We start from the raw sequence: 24,989 nt of genomic DNA on the forward strand, positions 1-24,989 counted from the left end.
AGTCCAAGCATGAATCAGTGACAGCTTTTATGTCAGAGGAATTATAAAGCTATGTATTATGAAAACTGAAATAAGACTGAATATGACCTAAACCGGACAACGTAAACCTCTTTGAGAGAATTTGAAAATAGTGTAAAAAAATGGATTCGTTTTTTCGGAACTCAATATGTAAATTAATTATTATTCTTTAAATTATAGAACAAGAGAGAACGCTGCAGTCGAGCAACTATTGATAACCATAATACTTAATAATATTAAATTGCAAGAATTCTACCCATTAGTCATTATAGTTATCTTTACCGAGCTAAAATGCTGACTGCTTGTTGACTGCATGTTGACTTAAGATGTGGTTTCAGAATATTTGTTCTTATTAAAAAAAAGGGACATGTGTATACATTTTGTTTATCGTTTTCAAGAGTTTATTATAAAAATATGTACTTTATTTATTCTGGAACCTCGCACGTTAGAGATTGTAATGAGCTTAAACTTGATTACAGTATTCAGCTTTAGTTTTTACACATTTACTGCCAAATAATGAAAAACCGTTTTTTTTTCAATTATTGTGGCCTATTTCTACAATGCTGCCCCGCCTTTGTGCGAAAAATGCATAGCTAAGCTAACATTGGGCAGCACTTTTAGTTAAACTGCCAACTTGATGGAAAATGCACATGGCATCACTTCGTCGTATGTTGCTTGAGTTCTCGTTGTGCTGTTGATTGGGTTAGACGTCGTTATTTGCCGTGTGTGGTGCGTCTGTAGTTTTTGTTGTTGTTTTACCAAAACCAGCTAATTTGTTAGTGCAAATGAAACTGCTCGGAATGTTGTAACTACGATTGCAATTGACGCGTCGCGAAAACAAGTGTTTAAAGTGCATTTAAGGTGTGTAAAAATTGGCATTTTTTCCAGCCCACTAGCGCACGCCAAGCTGATGTTAGTGTGTTGGTGTGTTCGTGTGTCCGTGTATGTTTCTGTGTGCGTACAAAGCAAAGAAAAGATATGCTGAAAAGCTAGCTGAGCAGCGCAGCGGCAGAAAAAAGTATCTCTTCTCTATTTAAAAATGTGTGTCAGTGTATTGTGCGCTCTACAACAGCAGCAGCAATAGCAACAGAAACGTTGACAGCGGCAGCGGCAGCGGTGGAAAAAGGCAGCAGCAGCGCCAACAAGCAGTGCTAAGAAGGCATAATAAATAATAGGCTGCCCAGCCGCCGCCTGTCTTCGCATCGCTCTTTTCATGTTCATTGTCTTTGCAGCCGCCGCGTGTGCATAAATACATACATATGTATGTATATACAAACATACATACATACATACATACGTGCATATATACATAAAACATGCGAACATTTACATAAACAAAAGCGTAGCTCAGCATTCAAAACCGTTTTATTCGCCGCCGCCGACGTCGCTGTTGTTTTAATGTGTTATTGTTGCCTAATATCTGTGTGTGTATATATTTCAGTTATATTCTCCACTACTCTCTCATAATATTTATTCAAGACGCGCGCAAACGTTTTTGTGCCAAATAACTGCAAAAATTACAATAACGCCCTATTTGGGGGTCAATAAAACGGCCTTCTCTCAGCCGCCTCAGTTGCTGCGACTTTGCCTTCTTCTTCTTCTACTACTTTTCACACTCGAACGCCGTCATCCGCGCAGCAATACGACGCCAACGCATGGAGCTAACATTAATGCCAGCGTCTCGCTGTCGCAATAGTTGGTATGGAAAAGAAAAACTAGAATTGTAAAAAGTTGTTATCGTTGTTGTAGTTGTTGTTGCATTTGAGGTCCTGTCACCCTGCTGTGCCTGTTTTTTAACCGCCACAAACACACTGGCACACCTGAGACACACACAACTACAACGACAAGAACTCCACCATATGCCCAAAGTCCATGTCCATGCCTGTCTGTCTATCTATCTGTTTTAACACATTCCACCCCATTTGACGCCTCAGTATATGTACAAACATAGGTATGTTTGTGAATGTGTGTGTGTGTGTGTGTCTGTGTGACAAGCTTGCCCGCCTTTACGGTCCTGTATTTTTGTGTACTCGGTACTCGAAGGGTAAAACAGGATATATCAGGTTTGTGCAAATGTATGTAATACTTAGGCAGCAAGAAGCACTTCCGGCCCCATGAAGTATATTTATTCTTGATCAGCCGGACGAAACAAATTGGCATTGTGGGAAATGGCTACAATTGAAACCTGACTAAACCTTGATATGTAGAATCCCTTTTTCCTACACCAGTATATGTATTCTTGATCAGCGGCCGGGTACAAATTGGTCACACTCTTCCGTCTGTCTGTATGAAATCCAGGCGATTTGTGAAACGGCTACCCAAACTTTGATATGTAGAGTCCTTTTTCATAGGCATCGAAATTTTATTGAAATTTTTTAATTTTAAAATGTGAAAATACTTGTAAAGCTGAAGAATTTTAAATATATAACAAGGCAAGTCCCAAATGGAGATAGATAGGATAGGAGCAAGTCCAAGAAAGACAAAAAACAACTTTTTCATGAGTACTCAATTATGTGTTTCAAAAGTATATTGTAAAATTAATTAATAATAAAATTTTAAGAGTTCTTCTGTCTCATATTATTTCGGAAATGTTTGCAAACAATAGATTTCGAAATTGCTTATAAAACTTAGAAATATGGTTACAAAAGTAAACTTGGTCAAAACGATGAAGAAGTTATCTTTGGCACGTCCAAGTTTAAGATATTCTGGAATGCTAGAAAATCTAGTAAAATATAACAATTATATGCATTCTTAAGCATGACCTCAAAAGGTCTGCTCTGCTTATTATCTGTGACTATAATGCTTTAGAAGAATGCACAATACTGTCCATAATTCCAGAGCCATATAAACTAATTCTTCACCTCTATTACAAACTTCGTAATAAAAAAAGGTTAATCACAGCACCACGCATTTCCAAAATTATAGTAGATGCTTCGCTCTTCTGATCACAATTCCAAAGCTACATAAACCAAATCTCTACTTACAAGGTATTTCGCAGTCGGACTTGCTCGTCTGTAACATTCTCTCTCTCTTGTTGTTGTCAACGCAAAAATATTTCTTCTTTCTTTAATGCTTAGGTGTGGCCGGGCTTTTCGGCCGACCCGACCACGACCACAGCGGAAGTGGCAGTAAAAAATAAAATTGTGTAAAGAAAAAACTGTACTGTCCATGTCCGAGCCGTTGACATTGAACTGGACTGGACAACGGACTACTGGACCTCGTTACTTTCCCAGCAACTCCTGCCTTTCATTTTTCGTCGCTACGTTTACTTTTTTCTTCGCTTTTTATTTTGTTTTTCGTTTCTTCTATGCGCAATGCACGGCCATTTATTTTTGGCAATTTTTTTGTGAGGCACAAACAGCTTTCTCATTATTATTATTATTTTTTATTGCTATTATTGTTATGTGCCTCACGTCTGTTGTAATTTTGAAAAAAGTTCAACGCAAGTTATTATTTCTTCTTCGCTTTTTTTTGTATTTCATTTCGTATTTCGTTGGTTGTTTTTTGTTGCGCAGTCGCCGCACGATTATGGCACATTTCATAGCACAATGCCAGCCCCAAAGTTGAGTGCGCTTGCTGTTGCAGAAACGTGTCAAGTTGCCAGCCAACCAGCTACAGTGGAGCCCCGCTAGCGTAAATTAAAGCAGAGTCCTTAGCAAAGTTCATTTGTTAATAAGTTTTTTTGGCGCAGCATCCATGGGAAAATTAAAATATAAAAATAATCCGCAATTTATTTTCTAATCTGGCATTCACTGTAACGTTCACTTTCTGAAAAATAGAAATGTTGAAGAAGTTCTATTAATTGTTATTTATTAAATATCTATAGTTTTCAAATGCTGTTATTATTACGATTGATTTTATTTGGTGTATACTCATTAAACTGGGCTCCCCAAAAACCTTTCCAACGGCCATCCAAATATCGCATTTGTAGAACATTCTAACTCCGACAACAAAATATTCTTCCCAGGATCATAAATTTGATTCGTAAAATAGTTATTTCAATAATATATATCTACATATATCTGATAGTTATGAAGAGATTAATTAAATTTCTACATAATTGATACTTAATAGAGAGATCTCTTTGATATGATCATCTTTTTTCAACTCGGCTGCGAAATGAATTGCATTTGGGATATATTTTAATGATCTCAGTAGGTTCTTCAGTTTTTGAAACCAATCTCTGTAGATCCGATTGCATTCAAAAGTGGTAAGTGGAATTAAGTTCAAAATTAAAGCTCTCTGCACTTGATGTTGTGGCAGAATTGACAAATTGATTTTAGCGATGTTAGACTGTTTTAGAAAACTTAGTCTACACCACCAACACACTCACACACAGACAACAACAACAACAACTGCATACATATATAGTATGACGGTGCACATAGAGTTCGATTAATTTCGATGCGCCTCGGTAGCTGCGCACTCAAGTTAAACATCCGCTGGCTGCACATACTCGTACTCACATATATACATACCTACATACACATACATACATATATAATGTATTCACATTTGGACAAGACAGTTAGTGGTGGAGGTGGAGGGCAGGGTGTTGGCAAGGGGGAGGCACAACTCGTCAAGCATCGTATAACAACATCGCATAACCCTTGCGCGCATGTGGCCGAAAGCATACAACTGGCCATTGGCCATTAGTCCAACTGACTGGGCCGACTGCCTGATGGCCGCCACTCTGCCACTTCAACATCTGTTGTGTTTTTTGCTTGGCTCTTTTTATCGCATTTTAGCGCATACTCGAAACAACTGCAGAGTGAATATCAAAAAGCGAACACAAACAACGACAAAGATGTGTGCTTGCTTTTTAGCCGTGTTTGTGTTTGTTGTATTTACACCTGTGCAGCTGCTTGCGCTGATTTCGACTTGTTTTTTGTTTGTTTTCGTCGCAGGTATTTCGATTTTGATGCAAATTCTTTTTAATTCAATGACCGCTCCATATACGCTGACCACGCCCACAATCAGATGCGTACATGAGCTGGAAACGCGCGCGCCTTTGCCTTTCTTTATACACTGCACTGAAAGGGCATATAAAGTAGTCTCAATGTATTTAAGCGGCAGAAAAAGGCGTGTACGTTTCTCCACTCATATGTTCGTCTGTATGAACATCCAGAGCTTTTAAACCAAAGCAGCTAAGCACGCCAAGTTTGGCATATGGACGTGTCTTCAACTTGTGCAGATCAAGTTTATTGCAGATCACACATAGCGTCCCTATTTTATATAGCTGCCATATGAACGATCGGTGCTATTGTTACTCTTATAAACAAGAGCTTTTTTTGTCATTTACGATAACGTAACAGAATTTAGTATATATACGTTTTTGATAACAACTAACCATCTACTGAAGATTAATTAAAATCGGGGCACTATATCATTCGGTTGTCGTAGGAACAGTCAAGGCAAAGTGAGATCTCAGCACCAAAAACTTATTTGTACGATAACATATTGTAAATAAAGTTGGTATTAATAACCTTCTCATAATAAATCGGTGCACAGCATCAAATGCAGCTATTTCTATAATCTCCATGCATATATAGAAACGTTTAGAGCAAAAGAGTGATTTAGAAGAGGGGCCAGACACAAGGTATACAAGAGTCGGGCCTTCCCTGCTTTAGCATTCTACGCGCTCATATTGAAATGGTAAACCATGCCGCATACATAGTTATTTGTGTACATATGCATGTGTGTGTGTGTGTGCGTGTGAGTATCAAATAATTGAGCTCAATTGATTTCAATTAAAACTGACAAGTCGCTGTGTCGGCGGTGGCATTGCTGCTGTTTGTTGTCGCTCAACATTGTAGTAGTTGTTGTTGTTGTTTTTACTCATATGGAAACAAAACCCCACAAGAATGATGTGTTAAATGAACTGAGTCGAATTTGAAGTCCGCCAAGTCGATCGTATGTTATAGGAAATTGACTTAACAATTAAATCCATAATGATTTGCCTACGCATTCTTCAAGAGTTGGGCACGAGGCTATGTTGAAGAGATCGCCTATTCTAGTTGAAGCTTTAAAAGTTACATTTTATGTATGTAGGTCAATAAGTTAGTTTGACGGCCCTTAAGCTTTGTTTGATTTGATTTTTGTTTAAATATTTTCCACTAAAAATGAATTGTAGACTCAAGTAATCGCACACACACACATTCATATTTGTCGTAAGAACGCAAATTTAAATCTGTATATTCTAAATAAAAAAGCGCATTAAAGCATGATTAGATAATAGTTATCACATTTACCAACAAGCTTAGATTCTTGATCAGTAGAAAAACAATATTTACAATAATGTTGTTTGCATTTTATTGAGCTATGTGTATATATGCATAAGTATATATAATTGACCTCTATTTAGTTTTACATAAGAGGCGATTTATGAAAAGTATACAAGAACATGGAATGACGAAGTTATACAAAGATATATAACTGATGTATTAGAGACGGCTTATCTATCTATCTTATCTATCTTTTCCTCCGTCTCCTCGTCTCAGAGGGAAGAAAATATTTTCGATCACAGCAATAACGGCTTCGGTTATTATAGTCGCACTATTTCTGTAATCTTTGCATATCGATCAAAATACTTTGAGCTGCCATCTGGCATTTCCACAGGACATTGACGTACCGTATTGGAATGAAACATATGTATGTACATATGTATGTATATTAGTTAAATGTGAACGTAAACACTAAACTGGTTGTGCGCCTATATATTCAGACAGACATTGGAAATTTCTCGTAGGGGCGCATGAGTTTAAAAATTGAATAGGGATCGCAACTAACAGAACAATTAAAACAATTGATCGCACAATAGCAATCAGCATTTATTCGCAGCTTCCAGCACACAGATCGCAACACGTTTTTTGCGGGGAGAGTTTTTTTGATGGTCGATCCCAGTCAAAAACACATTCCAGTGTGCATATATTCGGGCAAATACTCTCATATTATTATTATTATATTCTCATATTATTCAAAAATTATTGCATGGATCGAGCACTTCTGGTGATCCTTGTTACAGTAGTCAGGTGTACCATATTAGACAAATATGTTTAAGTGCATCCCTTTTTCTTTGTTTGTCAGTAATAGATCTTTCATTTGGGATTAAAATATAAAATATATGATTTTTCCAGCCAATTCTCCCAGCCGATATCTTGTTAATAACAACCTTTGTTGCTTTGGGTTAGATAGAGAAAATAGTAGAAGGGACCTGTCCTGACAAAATCCTTTTTGGTGGCACTGCTTTTATATACTCTTCACTGAACATATAACTTTAAAAATCACCCTACCTTTTGTTAACATTCCAAAAAGTGGCTTAATTTAAAAGTTTCCGCAATTTAAAGTTGAAGTTCCCCAAGCCTTGCAGCGCAAACGCGAAACCTTTTCTTACATTTCTCATACAGTTTTGCTTTCTTTCTTCTTCGCTTGTTTGAGTTTCAATACTTTTGTCAATTGTTGTTGTGGTCGTAATTGTTTTCATTGCTGTTATTGAAATTCAACACCACGTTCAACAATTTATTTATGCCGATGACCCCCCAAGAGCCCAGACCCCCTCCTTCCAAAGTGTTTGACTTCAAATGAAATGAATAATTGAATTAAATGCTAAATAGCTGACGTTTGTTTCTAAATATTTGGCTGTCGACGCCGCAACGCGCTTTCCAGCAGCTGTTTCGCATATTTGTTAATGTGATTTTTTCTTTTTGTTGTAATATAAATATATTTTTCACTCGTTTGTGGCCATTTGGCATGGTGGCGCTTGTTTGTCAGCCAAAAACTATTCGTATGTTATACTTTTTTCGTATGTATATATACTCGTGTATGTGTATATACTCGTATAATTTTATATGTGTGTACATATTTTGTAGATGCGGCTGCCGCGCAAAAACTTTCACTTCCATTAAAAAGTTTTTTTGTACCTGTTTGCACGACGAGGGCAGCGCTGTCCGCGTCGCAGTCGTCGTCGTTAAATGACATTAGGTTAGGTTTTATGGCTCGACAGACAGACAGACAGAGGGACAGACAGGCCGTATTTGTGTAAATGTTAGCGAAATTCTGCACTAATGTCAAAGTAGAAAATTTACATGGACAAGTCGAAGATCGAACGATTTCGCTTTTCTTTTTTTATTTTTGCCTTCATTTCGCAGCTTGTGGTTTTTCCACTTGCTGTTGGCCTGGCCGGCTAGTTGGCTGGCGGAAGCAAATGGCCGGAAGTTTAAAAAAATCCCACTCTAAACATTTATGTGGATGGTCCAATTAAGCCCGTTCATTATATGGCCTAGGAAATGGCAAACGGCCACCGCAACTCTGTTTTAAAAATAACCCTTGACAAGCCCATTTGAGGCGCACACTCGCACCAAGGGAGCAAGGAAGCAGAGCAGCAAGGAAGTGGCAGCGGCAGCAGTGGGAGAGAGATGGAGAGTGCTATGTTGACTAATATGCCATTTAGTCTAATTGCATTGTATGTGCGAGCTACTTGTGGTCGGTCGGTCACACACACAAAACTTTTATGTGAGTCAGCAACGCTGACATGGTAAGAGGGGGACTCTGTTATTGTGTCAATGAAAGGTTCACTGCGCCACAGTCGTCTGTTTTATGAGTAAGCCAACCAGCCTGCCAACCAGCCAGCCAACCAGTCAGCCAACCAAGATCAGATTTCTTACGACAGCAAGTGCCAGCTGTCAACTGAGGCGTAGATTGATACGCTGCCGTTCAACAGATTAGTGCCACCAACTACAAGATGAAGAGTAACAGCAGTTCGGCAGCAGCCTTGGGGCATCATTTCGTCTCGTAGTTATCTCACAATAGTCGCAAATGCGCGGACGAGCAGAGAAAAATAGAGATGTTGGTTGCAGGGGGCGGTGGCCGCACATTGGTTTCACATTTTATGCGGGCTACTGTGGTGAGGAATAAGCTTACTGTATTGTTCATACATAAACATACTATATAGTCATTTAATTGTTCATTATAATGACTTCATGAAAACCATTAGTCATTGTGGTGATGAGAAATTGTATTTTAAAATAAAACCAACAACAAATAATTGGGCTATCTAATATTTAATTGGCCTCAAGTCGTGACAAATACCATATTTATTTTGCGATTAAATTCATAGATATTGTTACAAAGTAGATTCGCAATTTCAGAGATAAAGTAAATCCATAAATCCAAAAGATAAACAATTGTTGCAAAAGGCTTTGGAAACTACAGGAAATTGTAATTAAAATCTAATAAAAGCAACCTCAAAAGAGTTAAAATTAAATCTAATATACTTATTACTGTTTACAGGAAATTTACAGTTTCAATCTTAGATATTACTGTATGGAATTTTGAAAAGTAACATTATAGAGCTTATTCAAATTTTAATTTATGATTTTTTCTCATTTTATTGGTAATCTCTGGAAAGTTTACATCAAATTAAAGATCTTACTGCTTACAAAAAATATCGTTTATTTAGTTATAATTCGACACTTTCTTGGCAATTTCGGGAGAGGAAATACAGTAGTGTTTAAATCAAAGATATTTTTGTAAAATCTGCATATACATAGTTTATTTCAAATCTAAGATATTATATTTCAACAATTTATTGCAAATTTGTGGACTTTTTTAATGAAATGAAAATTGTATTCTGAATATGAGGAATAGAGAATTGTTTATCAATATCTCCTATTAACATTTGAAGTATCATTATTATAAATATTTATTTATGGTTTTCCAAGTACAAAAGATGCATTTTAAGATCAACTTTTTGAATCCCATACTTATCTACCTACTTTATTACTTACTTACATTTCATATTATTGTAAAGTTGCTTGAATTTCAAGAATTCCTTAGTTTAAAAGTATTTACTTAAATAACATAGGAATTTCTTTAAAAAGAATTACACTTCGAACTAAGAAATAATACTTTTAATATGCCTGGATACGGGTATGTATACATATATAAAAAAGTCTAAGAATCTGAAAGCTTGATCATTATATAGATCACTATTGTTATAAGTTCCTTTGACTCGCTAAATACTAAATACTGTGATTTTCTATGGGATAAAAAGCTCGAGGGCCTTAACCTAGACTTAGAGTTATTTTTTTATTACTTATAGGAGAGCTTTTCAGGTATTTTTTTAAGAATTTGTGAAGGCTCTTAACACAAAAGTAATGACTAATTGGTCTGCTTGTAGATGATAGTTTATCTATATCATGTCTTAATGGATGTGTTTGTTGAAGGGATAGTCAGATTTTGTAGTAAAAACCAAATAAAGTAAAGCTAAACAAGTAAATTTGTGTGTCCTCTTTTATATTCTCTGCGATGAAAAATGTAAAGAAAAGATTTGAAGAAATTGAAAATGATTTATTTAATGTAAGAAATATAATTCGTGTATTAGACTTAACATTTTTAGAAACTTCACGAGTACATATTTTAAAGTTGTCTTAAGAAGGCCTAAAAGGGAAAAGGCAAATGTTTGATAATGTAATTGAATTGGGTCAACAATGCGGGTTATGAGAATTCGTGTCTGCTTACTAACAGATCTTGCTGGAACTTACTAAATTCTTGGATGATCATTCTTAGTGTTTGGGGAGTGGTACATAGTTGGGAATTATGTGTGAAAATACGTTTTCAAAATAATGTTTGTTGTTGGGATTTGGGAATTAGAGGGTATTAAACCGCCGCTTTTCCTGCAGCATCGGTTTTTTCATTACATTTTTTATTGTAATTTTCACCTGTTATACAGGTGAAGTGTAATGATAATACCTGTCTGGCTTGTAATAATAATTCATTCGATCAAACAAAAATGTTTATATAGAGCTTCTAATTGTTTTAAACACAAATTATTTATTATTTTAAAAGAATTTCATAAACAGAATATAAAGTTTGAATAATATACAAATTGATAAGCAAATAAATTAACGAAATTCTGCCATTTTATGACAGATGCTTTGTATAATTCGTTGTTATTTAATATCAGTTTATTGTTTGTTTCATAGTTTTACAATCCATATGATCCGTTTCAATGAAGGTTCGTTGTTTAATTCGTTGTGTTATACAATCAATCACGTAGCAGCTATAAATTTTAAGAACTAACACAATTTCCCTCCCATTTTTCTTTCAATTTGTTTCTTTATTTATTGTTTTCCTTTGTAAGCTGATGATCATCAAACGATTTTCCAGCACTTACCATTTTCTCTATACCTACCTGATATTATCATTTTTCAAAAGCCATAATAACATCAACATTGTTGGGTTTTGTTCTTTTTCTAAGCTCGCGATCTGTAAAGTATTTTATTTTTCTTTGAATGGATCTCTTTTTGTTGCCGTTATAAAAACGTCAACATTGATTTTTTTTCTCTTGATGTAAGCTGTGTGATGATCGTTTAGCATAATGGTGTCAGCACCAGCTTTGTTCTCAACGTAAGATCACGTTCGTTAACAATTTTTCAACTTTGTTGAAATAACCACGATCAGTAAGCGTGCACGTGTGTGTGTCTTAAGGCGATCATAATTCAGTAAAGATCACATAAAAAATTACAAATTCCAATCCGATCTCAAGCATTGTGCTGTTTTTCTGTATAAACAGCTCTGTGTGTAAGACTTTCAACAATACTGGCAATCAAAGAGGTTTGCTGTGGTGCTCTTAATATTCAAATGCTAACGAATAAACCAACACATAAACAAGTAATTATCGTAGACCTTCTTCTTGACAACTTAAACTGCCCAATTTTGTATAAATATTAATGGTAGCTGCTTGGCTGTAGTTGATAGTAGCGTCCAAATGATTAACTTTTTCAATAGCTTAATAATTTCTCTAAAACTGATCATTACCACATTATTAATTTTAAACATTTTTTCGCTCTAGTGACATGCTTACTTGTTAATGGCAACATACTAATATTAAATGGTAAAGCGTTTTAAATTGGCTTCATCGTCTATCTCACTGTTGATCTTTGACTCAAAATTTTGATGGTACTTAGCTGTTTCTTGCCATTAGTGAGTTAAGTGATCGAGGTTTTTTCAATAGTGCTATAATCTCTCTTAAGCTGATCATAAGCGTGTTCTTAACTTATGGAATCAACTAAAAGTGATCCTGATCATAGAAATACCATTCAAAAATGTCCCTGTATTTACTTATTCCTGCCAACTACAGTTTTTGTTTACTTGGTTCAAAATACAGCTTCAGAAAGTCTCTTTTAAAATGATCATAGTTGTGTGTAGTACTTAGTTTTGAAAAACTATCTGCAAATAATCATAATGTCGGGCTTTTTGACCCTAAAATGTATATTTATTTTCCTAGCTTTAATTGCTTTTATGCTTAAGATGATTAGAAGTGTGTAATTAAGTTCTAAATAATACATTTTTGGACACTCTTAAAACAATTGAAATAATGAAGTGATTATAAGTTTTTCAGTAATCTTTACATTTTCTAAAAATTAATCATTTAATGTTGCTTAACGTAAAGAAACCTATGTAAAAGTTTTTTGATCATGAACTTCAATGCCCATTCCAAACCAATTCACATTATGGTGTTCAGTAGTTTTTTAACGTTTCTTTAACGCTTCTATCTCTTCACAATTATTACTACAGCTTTCCAGTAAACGTAACTCAATCAATCTTTCAAAAACAATCATAAATGATCTCACAGTGTGAATCACTGTCTTCATGACTATTTCCAGCAGCTTTTAATCGAGCCCACTCATGGCTATATCTTTTTGGCTAACTCTCTTGAAAGATCAGGGCACAAAGTACAATTCCCCTCTCACATCTTTTGCAATACAATGCTTCGTTTTCCACTTGTAACTTGTAACCATAACTAACAGTTACTCATTGTTGCAAGCCAGTCTCCCTCTCTCACACACACACAGACACACACACATGTACCAACATATAGTATATCCACAAGACGCATTATTTATGCATACACTTCTTTTATATCCGACACAGTTAATGTGTAACAATTCACCACATCGCCATCGTAAGAGTCGGCGTCGGCAACGTTGTTGGCTGCAATTGCGCCGCTCTAGAAACGCCGTCACTGCTGACCTAGTTTACACATAAATTAGCGCAAACTATAGTCGGACAACTTTTATATCTTGTAGATGCATGTACGAGCACTCGTATGTGTACATAGAACGTGCATTTATTAAATACACATACTCGTAGATATCAACTCTATGTGTAGAGATAGAAACGAACGCATCTGGTTAAAGTTAAGCTCACACGCATTCGCCACAGCAAACAGCATCGGTTTCGTAGATCGCTCTCATGGTACAGTAGTATCTCTACAATCAGAACAAATAAGCGCACAGTATAATATGAGATAAAATTCGATGAGAAGAAAAACGGAAATTATAATATAGTAATTCGATTTTTTACGAAATATTGCAATTTTTATTCTTAAAAGAATTTTTGATTAATTTAAAAACATTTTTTTATAAGATTTAATACATTTATTATTATAAACCAATTTTTTTATATTTATAAAATATAATTTGTCATATTTTTAAAATACTTTTTACATATAAATTTGTTTTAATATGTCTCTTCTTTTAAATACTTTCATATAATAAAAATTTTTACTAAAGGCTGTATCCGTAAATACACAACAGCATGACAATACGATTGGTTGTATGTCCTTCCGCGTGTCTGTCTGTATGAACGCAAAGATCTCACAAAGTTTAGAAGCTAGAATAAACAAACTTGGTAACCAGATGCTCAGTTAGGTCTTAACTTCGATCAAATAGAAAACAAAATTAATTGGAGAACAACAAATTAGTAATCTTAAAAGAAGACTAAAATTTCGACAAAATTTGTAACTCCTAACAAACGAGATTATACTGTACTTACACACAAGTCAGTTAATTGAAGCTTTCGGTTTCTTAGCTAGTGTTGTTCCTGTTGTTGTTGTTGCTGCTGCTGCTTTTAGAGCCGGTGTAGCTGTGATTGCAGTACCCATCCAGATACAATTGGGTCAGCGGCTGTGCCGAGTGAGCGACATAAAAAGTAAAAACCCATCATTAAAAAGTCATTAGCTATTGTTTAATATTAAGTTATTTCATAGCAATAATTAGTCTGCGTTGCTTTAAGCGATTGAAACGCTTAAACAACCAACAACCAACAATGCAACAACTGCAACATCATTATATAGATACTCGTATACCCAGGCAGACATGGACAATGCTGTTTAATTGATTGGAGAAAGTGACGTACACGGCTGCTTGTGCCCGTTGGCTTGACCGGTCGGTCCGTTGTTGTTCGATTGCCGCTCCATTCGATTGCCTGGGAAAATGTCTTCATAATGCCGGGTGCCAAAGTGCATAGGCAACCAAATCAACTGTAATCGCAGCAGCAGCAACAACAACAACACTGGTAACTGGTTGTTGTTTCGATTGGGTCTGCTTTTCTTGTTGCTGTTGTTGGAGGCTAATCAAGCGCGCATATGCACGTGAAGTTGAGATAAGATACATATTCAATACAATCTCCCGATATAACTGCAATGATTGTAACGCCAAGCATTTGCCTAAAAGTAGAAACAGAGTATGCCGACTTTGATGTGCAACTAGCGACGGAAGTGAATATTAAGAGGTTGTATCATACTATATGTAAGGAAACACAAGAATCGGATCAATGCAGCTTGGCAGTTTATTTATTTATTTCCAAATTAATGATAGAATCAATTAAATTAATCACCTTTTAAATATCGTTGATCATTTTATTTTGATTATTCCTGCAAGTACTCTAAATATTTAAAGCTTAGGACACAAACTAGAAATAAGAAATCAAAATCTATAACTGTTTCAAACCTTAAAATGGGAAATTGTTTACAATTTGTAAATCTTTCTAAAAATTAACAAAAAGTAAGCACAGCTTTTTTTAAATTGTACTAAAATTCCCAACCCAATTATATTCTTAAACTTCCCAAATCTTGTCAAAGAGTCGCATTTAAAGTACAGTTTGTTAATAAAGTATGTATGCGTAGAAAAAAGTATCCTATCATAGAGTAAAACAATGTAGATTTATAGGAATTGTACAGTGCCTTTGTGCCTTTTTTGGAGTCAAACTTTTATTTTATACGAATATAAGGCGCCAAAACGTAATGAGGCTTTAAATATTATTTACGTACTACCCCAGTTTGTAGTATTATTTAACAATAATATTTTCTATCAGATGAGCTCTTACTATGTTTCGTTGTGGATATACGTGCTGTTAAAATTACTAATTCAAGTAATCAAGTTATGTTAATTTCTAACAATGTTATGTATAAAGTTAGGTTAAGTAGAGATTGCTTCTTAGGCCTAAACAGGCCATTTGTGATGGGCATTATACAAGTACATTAGCTTCTTGTAGAGAAAATTAAAATATATTGCTCGATAATAAATTGCTTCATTACTGACTGTATTAAAAAGTGTTTATTAGTTGCTTTAATTATTGCTGTACTAAACTAAAAGACTATATACATTGTACTCTTCAAAGTATTCATTAAATATTATCATATTCTTTATACATTTTCCCATATCGTGTTTCGCTTAAAGCCTGATTAATATTGCCCGTGACTGTCACAAAGCTGGCATGGAAAATAAAGTCGGATTATATGTTCGTTACTGTTAATTGGCCTTTTGTTGTTATCCCTACGTAATTAATATTTTTCTATGCAATTGGAAATCAATTTTCATGGAATTCATTTACTTTCTGTTCCCATATTTATTAGGCTTCTTAAAGCTCAGCTAAAATCGTTCGTCGTTATCATAAAGTTCAGAATGCAAATCTAGATTGCCTATAATGAGTCTTTTCTAAGCCTCTTATTGTGATTGTCATTTGAATGTTAAGCAATTTTCATTTGGTAATCATATCCGTAAATTTCAACTAAATCGTTCGTTGTTTTCATAAAGTTAGCAATGCAAGAACAGGTAACATATAAGTAATTTTCGGTTTAAGGCTAACAACAACCTACTCCCCTCAGACATTTAGGATTATTGCCAATTACATCTATGAACATAATTATAATTATCTTATTATTATATTATAATATTATTGAGCATAACTATAATTTTCAGAGTAAGGCTAACAACAACCTACTCCCCAAGGTTGATTGAAATCTTACATAAAGTTCACAATGCAAGATTAGGTAGCCTCTGACATTAAGGATTATTGCCAATTTATTAAAATCGTTCGCCGTTTTTATGAAGTTGAAAATACATAATTCTGTACTTGATTGAATCTCTTTATCAGTTTTGTATATTTTATTGTGTACTTTTTAATTGATAAACCGTAGATCATGAACTTGATTCAATCTCTTTATCAGTTTTGTATATTTTATTGTGTATTTTTGGATTCACAAATCTTGGTCCCAAAATCGTTCGACGTTTTCATAAAGTTGACAATAAAAATAGAGCCTTTTATCTATAAGCCTAAACTCAGACCTCTAAGAAAATTATAATCAAAATTGTCAATCATTTTCATAGGTGTTTAAAGGTTTGTTTTAAATAATCATGATCAACAGTAAAAGTATTTTATATCATAGTGTATACAGCTGCCAGCTTACAGGGACAGGTTTTTGTTTTCTGGTTATCTTGACCCCACAGCGTCCATTGCCTCCGTATGTTTTTACCAAATTGTTTTTACCGATCTTTTTATATGCGTTTTGTCATTGGTTTTTATGAGTTGCATTTTGGAACCGTTAACACTAGCATTTTTAATAGTTGTGCTGCGGATCGGCGGGCTTGAGTTGCGGCTGCATTTGATGAACGGGTCGCAGTCATGGCCAAAACCTGTTTCCGTCTCGCTCCGCAGTTGTGCCTCGACAGCGCCGATCGGTGCTCGGACACGAGACCGAGACGTCTGTCTCGTTTAGTTTATGAAAGTCTAAGCGTAGCCAGCACGGCGCATTGCATTGCATTTCGTGCCGCATTATTTTAAAAGAACAACCGCTAGGCATCATCAACATCTGCATAAATCCAAGAGCAGTTGACTGGCTGGCTGGCTGCTTGGCTGATTTATTCGGCCGACTGACTAGCTTCGGCCGTTAGTTCGTACGACATTGAGTCGAATTGAATTTTATAAAGATGTATATCGATGGGATATACGAGTGTGGTAGATATGTGCTGGCAAGTTGACCATTTGCCACTTCCTTAAGCCATTGTCGTCGCCGTCATCATCATCATCGCCTGAGCCACTGACCCTATTCAATGCTCAGTTATTCGTAGACTTGTGATGCCAAATAAAGGCAAGCGGTTGTTGCTCGAAAGTAGAACGAACAGCAACAACAATGCTGGTAGTCTGGATAATTGATAATAATAAAAAAAAAAAACGTGCGTGGAAAGTAAACGCGCTACACTGCAAGAAACACTATTTAACTAACGCACCCAATTTTTGTTCTCCCTCACTTGCAGATGCAGTTCCAGTTGGCAGCGTAAAGTAACGCCCCACCCATGATGTCCGAAAAGGTTAGCTCGGCCTTGGTCAGCCAAATGCATTCGCATGTGCTGATGACTGGCGATGCGCCCTGCCATGGTCCAACCTTGGCGAACAGTGGCTCCTCCGCTACCACCAAGGATGTGCCGATCTTGCCACCGACATCGCTTGAGGCAGACGCGTCGACATCTGCCGCTGTTGGCGCTCAGCTCAATTTCAAAATAATGCCCCTCGAGAGCAGCAGCTTTCAGGAAGTCTTTGCGGCCATGAACACATCACAAATCTCCAATGCCTCCACAGAATCCAGCTGCAGTCCTCCAACGATGACAGCGCCACCCAAACCCAGTCGACACATGGCTGTGCAGTCGCTGAATAGCGTAAGCAGAGAAATCCTTGAATCAAAAGCTCTTCAGAGCAGTCTAGCATTTTGAGAATTTCTAACTACAGGGCATTAGATCCAAAGCAACAGGAATCCTTACGATTATGAGAACATATTTTATCCAAAATAATTGAATAGACCTTTATTACCATTATTATTTTTACTAGAATTTTGTCGTCTATGTAACAAAGATCTATTTCCTTCTTTTGCGACGCATCCTAAGAAGTCCTATTTAAAATGAAAATACATCATAAAATGGCAATTGTCAAAGATTCGTTATTCAATAGATACTGTCGATTCTGTGGTATCTAAATTTTATTGTCAATAAGGTGCGTTTTACAAAGATGTTCTTAGAACGAGTATAAATGATGAAACGATGCGGCCATTCGTTCGACTGTATGAACAGCCAGTACAAATGAACCATACGAGCTAGAGACCGCAAACTTGGTTTGAAAATGTGTCTCTTTAATATGCATGTCAAGTTTATTACAAATCATAAGTAGCCGCATTATATCATATAGCTACTATAGGAACTATAGACGTCACTCATAGACTTCATAGACATTTTAGTTGCGATACTTTTTGCAGGTGAATCGATTGGAAATTAAGTACAGTTAAGATCTTAATTTGAGAGCTTTTGTTTACGATTTTGCAAAATCTTTTGTACTTTTATCTTCCCAACAAGCTTACTCATTATAACTTACTCCACAGAAATCCTGTCGCTTTCCCAAGCTGGAGGAATGCGCACATTTTCATTACGAACGCGTACAATTGGGCCCGCTGTCTGTGCAGCTGAGCGACGATAAATCGGAGCAGATGGGCAGTAGCATTGCCTCGCAATCGATTATCGGAGACCTGGCGCAGCACAATTCGCTCCGCAGCTTCTCGCCGGACAGCTGTTGGTTCATCATACGAGTCTGTCCACATCGGCACGAGCCTTTTCTGATTAAGCGCAGCTTCGAGAACATGCAAATGTTCGATGAGATGCTGCATCGTTGTGTCTACGATCGCAAGATCAGTGGACTGCGAAACATGCAGGAGCTGGAGCTGCAGACCGAACAGGATGTGGAGTATGCAGTGGCCAAGTATCTTGAGCGCTTCTCGAAAATTGCTTCAGACTCGCTCACCTGTGGCACCATACTTACTTGGCTGCAGTTGGACAACAAGGGTCGGCGACTGCCTTTGGCCGATGGTGAGACACAACGTACGATTAATACGCCCGCAGTGGGTGCTGCGTATGGCGTGCGACGCTACCAGGCGCAGGCTCCGGATGAGATAAATATCGAGGTGGGAGATATGATATCCGTTATTGATATGCCCAGTCCGGCGGAGTCGATTTGGTGGCGTGGCAAAAAGTCACATCTGCAAAAATCAATCTACGAGGTCGGATTCTTTCCGCAATCGTGTGTGGCCACCATTGGCGACAAGGTGCCGCGTAATTTTCCCATGCCGGCACCGCTGGTTGGCCATTTAGATGCCTCACCCACGAAGCCAGTGCTGCGCAAACATGGCAAGTTAATTGCCTTCTTTCGCTCCTTCATTTTGTCGCGTCCCTCAAGACGACGCCTCAAACAGAGCGGCATTTATCGCGAGCGTGTGTTCTCCTGCGATCTTTCGGAACATTTACTGAATAGTGGCCAGGACATACCGATGGTATTGCGCTCCTGCGCTGAGTTTATTGAGAACTATGGCGTCATTGACGGCATTTACAGACTCTCGGGCATTACCTCCAATATACAGCGGTTGCGACGCGCCTTCGATGAGGAGCGTGTGCCGGACTTGGGTAATCCCGAAATGAAGCAGGACATACATGCTGTCAGCTCGCTGCTGAAAATGTATTTCCGAGAGCTACCCAATCCGCTCTGCACGTACCAGCTGTACGATAACTTTGTGGAGGCTATACAAGTGAAGGCTGATGAGCCGCAAGAGCGGTTGCGCTTGATGAAGGAGACGGTACTGAAGCTACCGCCCCCGCATTACCGGTAAGTGGAGGTTTAACCTTTCTGTTGGAAATATTATCTCAATTCTCTCTCTCTCTCTCTCTTTCTCTTTTCATAGCACCCTTAAATATTTGTCGGAGCACCTGCACAAGGTCTCACAGCACCATGAGCGCACTGGCATGACTGACAAGAATCTGGCCATAGTCTGGGCACCAAATTTGCTGCGTTCGCCGGCTCTAGAGTCTGGGGGTGTGGCTGCGCTGCGTGGCGTCGGCGTGCAAGCGGTGGTCACCGAGTACCTGATACGCAATTGCCATAACATATTCGATGCACTGGAAGATCAGAATGCACGATTGAGCTATGTGGGCAATGCCAACACCGCCGCGCATGCTGAGCTACGCTTGGAGTCCCTGACTGACTGTGAGAGTTTGTTGGTGGAACAACGCGAACAGGACCAATCACTGCAGGTGGTTGAGCGTCCAAAGAGCTTGAGCACCGGTGGTGCTGCTAAGCTAATTAGCTTAGAGGAGGCTCAGGAGCGGCACTCGCGCATCGAGGGAGGCACTGATATGAAACAATCCTTGCCTATTAACATGGTAACCAGCAATGCAGCCACAAATATGGGCTCCTACATTGAGGTAGGCGGTGGTCCCTCAAGCCTGCCGGATAAGTATCATACGGTGTTGTCAGTGCCACGCAGTTGGCAAAAAAGGAAGCCTGACAAGACAACCTCCTGGAAGTCCATCTTCACGCGCAGTCAGCGACAGGGCAGCGAGATGCACAAAAGCGCTCCACAGGCTCAAGCAGACAAGGAGGCTGCCTCGTCCCGTGTTACCTTTGTGGACGCCTCACATGTGCTGGCTAATAAGGAGCTCGCACAGCATGAGAAACCCAAGTCCATTGAGCTGCTGGAGACCACACGTGATTCACTAAATAGTAAACCCCTAGAGCTATGCATACGCTCCAGCTCCATTGATAGTCTTCGCACCGTTGGACACTCCCGATCAGTGTCCCATGATTCCTATTTCGATTTGCTGCAGTCTCCGCAGCGCGGACACATGACCACCTGCCCCTCGCGAGAACTCTCCGAACTGGGTCTCAATTTCGATCGCGAGGAGCCGGAAATGCGCATTTTCTCCGAGAGCGAGTCTCTGGTCAGCTCGCCCCGTGTGGGCAAAGAGAACGTGCCGCCGTCTGCCTCGTCTAGCGGATGTGCCACACGTCGCATAATGCGCGCTCGCCCCGAGGAGTTCTCCAGTCAGACGAATAGCGTCAATCCCAGCCCAAAGAAACAGCCACGTCTCAATCTGTTGTCGCCCAGTTCGGCACGCATGCGCGCCACTACAGAGCCCACAATGCAAACACAGCCTTGCGGTCATGAAGCTGCAAGCTCGGAAAACTGCTGCAAGCGCTACAAGCTGGAGGATCAGCTCTCGGACATACAGTTCATAGATTGCGGTACGCCGGAGCATGCGCAGGCGCAGCAACAACCGCAGCAACTATTTGCCAGCGTGGAGGTACATCCACCGCCAAAGCCAGCCCGAGCGATGCAGCCACCGCCGGAGCTCACATCACCTGCAGCAGCACGTTATAGTTATCCTTCGGTGCAGCTGGGCGCCAAGCGCAAGGAGCAGCAGGCGGCCAAGGAACGCTTTAGCTATCAAGGCACCTTCATGCAGCAGCCATCCATTAAGTTGGCACCCGTCGAGCAGCCACAGCAACCAACAGGCAGACCTGTGCAGTAAGTAAACCAAACACATAAACTATAAACGAAGGGTGTATAAAAATAAATGAAAGTGTACCCGCTGATTATCTTAATGAGATAACTCAATATATTCATGTCCATCTGTTCATTTGCTCGTACACCCCTCTGTCTGTCTGTAAGACCATCAATATCTTTGAAACCCTGACAATAAGTGGGACTTAATTCTGTATGTAGATTTGTCTCATCAATATGCATAACAAGTTCTTTACTAAGCTCATGCAACTGGGAAAAGAACGATTAATGTTAAAGCCACTTTATATACTAATTTTCTTATTATTCCATCTATTCACAGCAATGGAAGCGTACAGCGTCCCAAGCCGCGTCAGCAAGTTGTCGAGCTGGCTGATGAGGATAGCCTGGTGAAGCTATCGGTACCCACACCTACTACACCAGCACATAGTCCTCGCTACTCGCTGCTGTTGTGCGAAACGGAAAGCTCGGAGAATAGCTCGGCGGTCAATACACCGCAGTACGATCTGGAGCCCCTGATGCTGAACTCTGCCATGTCGGGCGTGTCAGGCGTCTCCTCGAACATGCAACAGCAGCTGTTGCTGGGTGTGGATGCAGCCAGCAGTTATCTGGGTAGCTCGCACGAGAGTCTGGGACAGCACGTAAGTATACTTCTTTGGTTTGAGGCTGAGTTTTCTCATTTATATGTGCTTTTTGCATTTTGCAGTTCAATCAGAACGAGTTGGAGCGTCGCGATATGCATGCTTTGAAGCGCGAGTTATCTCTGGACTTACAGACGCTGCATTCGCGCTCGCCACAGGCTCCCAATCGAGCCGCCACATTGCCTGTGAAGGAGCAACTGCAGGCTGCGGCCGCAGTTGCGGCAATGAGCTCCCCAAACAACTCCAACTTCACGGACAACACTAGTCAGTCGGTTACGCCGAGCGAGTTCGGCTATCAGCATCTACAGCGTCAGCTTAGTATGCGGTCGCTGCTCGAGACAGAGGAGAGTTCTCCTGTCTATGAGGACTATGAACATACGCCAAGCAATGCGATTACACCACAAAAGCTGGCAAGTCCGATCAAGTCGACAATTAGCATTACCTACAAATCGCCGGAGAAGGAGAAGCCGAAGGCACTGCTGGAGACAAATTTCGATGAGAATATCGTGTACGAGCAGGTTAAACTCTTTCGCAATTCAGTCACGGAGGTAAATCAGATGCTCACTGAACAGCCACAGACAGTGGGCAGTAATCGGCATAGTTTGAAGCAAATTGAAGAGGAGGATGGTGGTGCTAGCAAGGCGGCTGAAATGGCGCAGCAATTGCTACGATTGAGTGGCAACAGCGACAATATGGAGCAGCTGCTCTATGAGAACATTGAGCTTCGAAAGCCGAAAACGGTTTACGAGAATCTACGGGGCGAGGAAATGAAACTCAATGTTAATATTAAACTCGATAATTATACGAACGACACAGATACTAAGCCGAGTGATAGAATTGAACTGGACAGTTTAGAGAGCCTGAAACAAGACACAGAACAATCAGACATGGAATACAATCAGGAGTATTTAATGGCCGCACCCGGCTCCGCACGAAAATCACCTTCATTTAGCGTTAAAGAGCTGGCTACCAAGTTTGAAAGTTCCCCCGTGGAACAGCTGCCCAATTTTGATTTTAGCCTGCGAGGTGGCTCAATGAAGAAACCAAATGAGCTCAGCCTACCTCCACCACCAGCTCAAGCAGCGCCGCTGCCAGCACCGAAGCCCGTGGCGCTGAAAAAGCTAAATAATACGCAAAAGATAACACGCTCGCTGGATGAGAACGCTTTTGTGCGCGAATTTGGCGGCAAACAGCTGCAAGATATGGCTAAATTGCCGGAATTACCGGAGCTAAACAATCGACGCAAAAGCTTTGATTTTACGCGACCCAAAACACTGAATCCCCCCAAGCGATTGCCGGGCATGAGCATCACAGAAGAGATTTGTATGAAGCCGCCGCCAAAGTTGCCGGAACAGATCACGCCCACCACAGAGAATCGCATCTCCCTCATACAGCAGAATAATGTGCCCAAAGAACAGACACACTCCAATGCCACGCAATCGCTCAATGTGCCCGGACGCAAGAGTGTGCTAACAGGCGTTAAATTGGATCGCGAACGCATTGACAAGATCAAGGAGGAGCGGCGCCAACAGCTAACACAAAAATACTATGGAGATTCGCTTAAGTCGCGCTCCAAAACGGAGCTCAACTCCACCTGCAAGGAGGACGACAACAACTTTCAGACCACGGAATCGCTGCGCATCAAATCGAAATCGCGTGGAGATATGCATGCGTTGCAAAAGGACATGGACATGAATCTGAAGCAGCTGGCGCGTGCGGCTGGCTCGGAGAGCACGCTGAACACCACCGGTGGCAGTGCTGGTGGTATTGGAGTTGGAATCGGTGGTGTTGCCGTAACCACTGACTATGCTACGCAGCGTGTCCGCAGCATTTCGGATGAGAAGAATCAAAATTGTGATACCAACAATGGCGTGGCTAGCAGCTTGCAGAGTGTTAAGACAACGGCCCAGAAATATGCCGCAAATAAAACTGTGGCGCCCAAATTTGAGCGCAAATCCATAGACTTTGCGGGCGGCATAACGCGCGATCGTGCCAACAGAGTCAGCGAAAGCAATGTGAGCGCAAAGTAAGTAACTTTCTGAAGTTAGAGTGCCGTGCAAATTCTCAATAATATATATTTATTTCTATTTGCAGCAACAGAGAAAAGATCTCACCACAATTCTCAATTCGGGACATGACCGCTATGTTCGAATCTCGTTCACAAAATCAATAGGCTTAGGCAGACATCGAATGCTACACTCACTCATATACACACATACACACACACACACAGACATACACACAAAGCTGAAATGGACTTTGCGAATTATAAGATTAAATAATTTATTTTGTTTTTTAGCTTACTTATAAGCACGTTACATCCATACATACCTATACTACATACATACATACATGAATATACATAGCTATATATTGCAAAGGCTCCAAAGACACATGAAACACTCACAACACAGACATAGGCAGAGACACGCCCTCGCTTTGGCATGCCTTCTTAAAAAATGCAAAATTTAATTTTGTTTTACATTAGCTGTAATGGACAACAAAAATATTTAAACAATAACAGAAAAAAGACCGCCTCATATTGCATATTTTGAATGCGAGTTTGATGCCCACAGACATTAAATTTAAGTTTCATTGAATTAAACAAAATTTAGTTTTTGGTTTGTTATAAAAAAAAAAAAACAAGAAGATAAAGAATGTTTTTAAATTCGAATTAGACGTATGATGTGATTTGTTCTCGAATGTTTTGTTTGATTGCTACAAAATTTCAAATGTATGTTTAAGTTTTAAGTGAAGCGCTCATGTTGATGATGATTTGTTAACACATATTTCACATTTGTGCATTTTTATTGATTATTATTATTATTATACGATTAATTTATATTTGTAAACGAAATAAATTTACTGCATTTTCA

General features: G+C 39.1%; 1 protein-coding gene across 1 annotated transcript; it reads left to right on the plus strand.

Annotated features, from left to right (window-relative positions):
• The first annotated feature begins 723 nt into the window (after window positions 1–723).
• On the plus strand, window positions 724–24,989 carry LOC115628985 (GTPase-activating protein CdGAPr). The gene is made up of 7 exons (XM_030525264.1): window positions 724–879; window positions 17,397–17,795; window positions 18,509–19,779; window positions 19,856–21,478; window positions 21,795–22,113; window positions 22,179–24,139; window positions 24,208–24,989. Exons 2-7 carry the CDS (start codon window positions 17,436–17,438, stop codon window positions 24,284–24,286), a joined length of 5,613 nt encoding a protein of 1,870 aa, XP_030381124.1. The 5' UTR covers window positions 724–879; window positions 17,397–17,435; the 3' UTR covers window positions 24,287–24,989.

The sequence above is a fragment of the Scaptodrosophila lebanonensis genome, unplaced genomic scaffold, assembly GCF_003285725.1.
Source record: "Scaptodrosophila lebanonensis strain 11010-0011.00,11010-0021.00 unplaced genomic scaffold, SlebRS2 tig00000131-arrow-arrow-pilon, whole genome shotgun sequence".
NCBI lineage: Eukaryota > Metazoa > Arthropoda > Insecta > Diptera > Drosophilidae > Scaptodrosophila > Scaptodrosophila lebanonensis.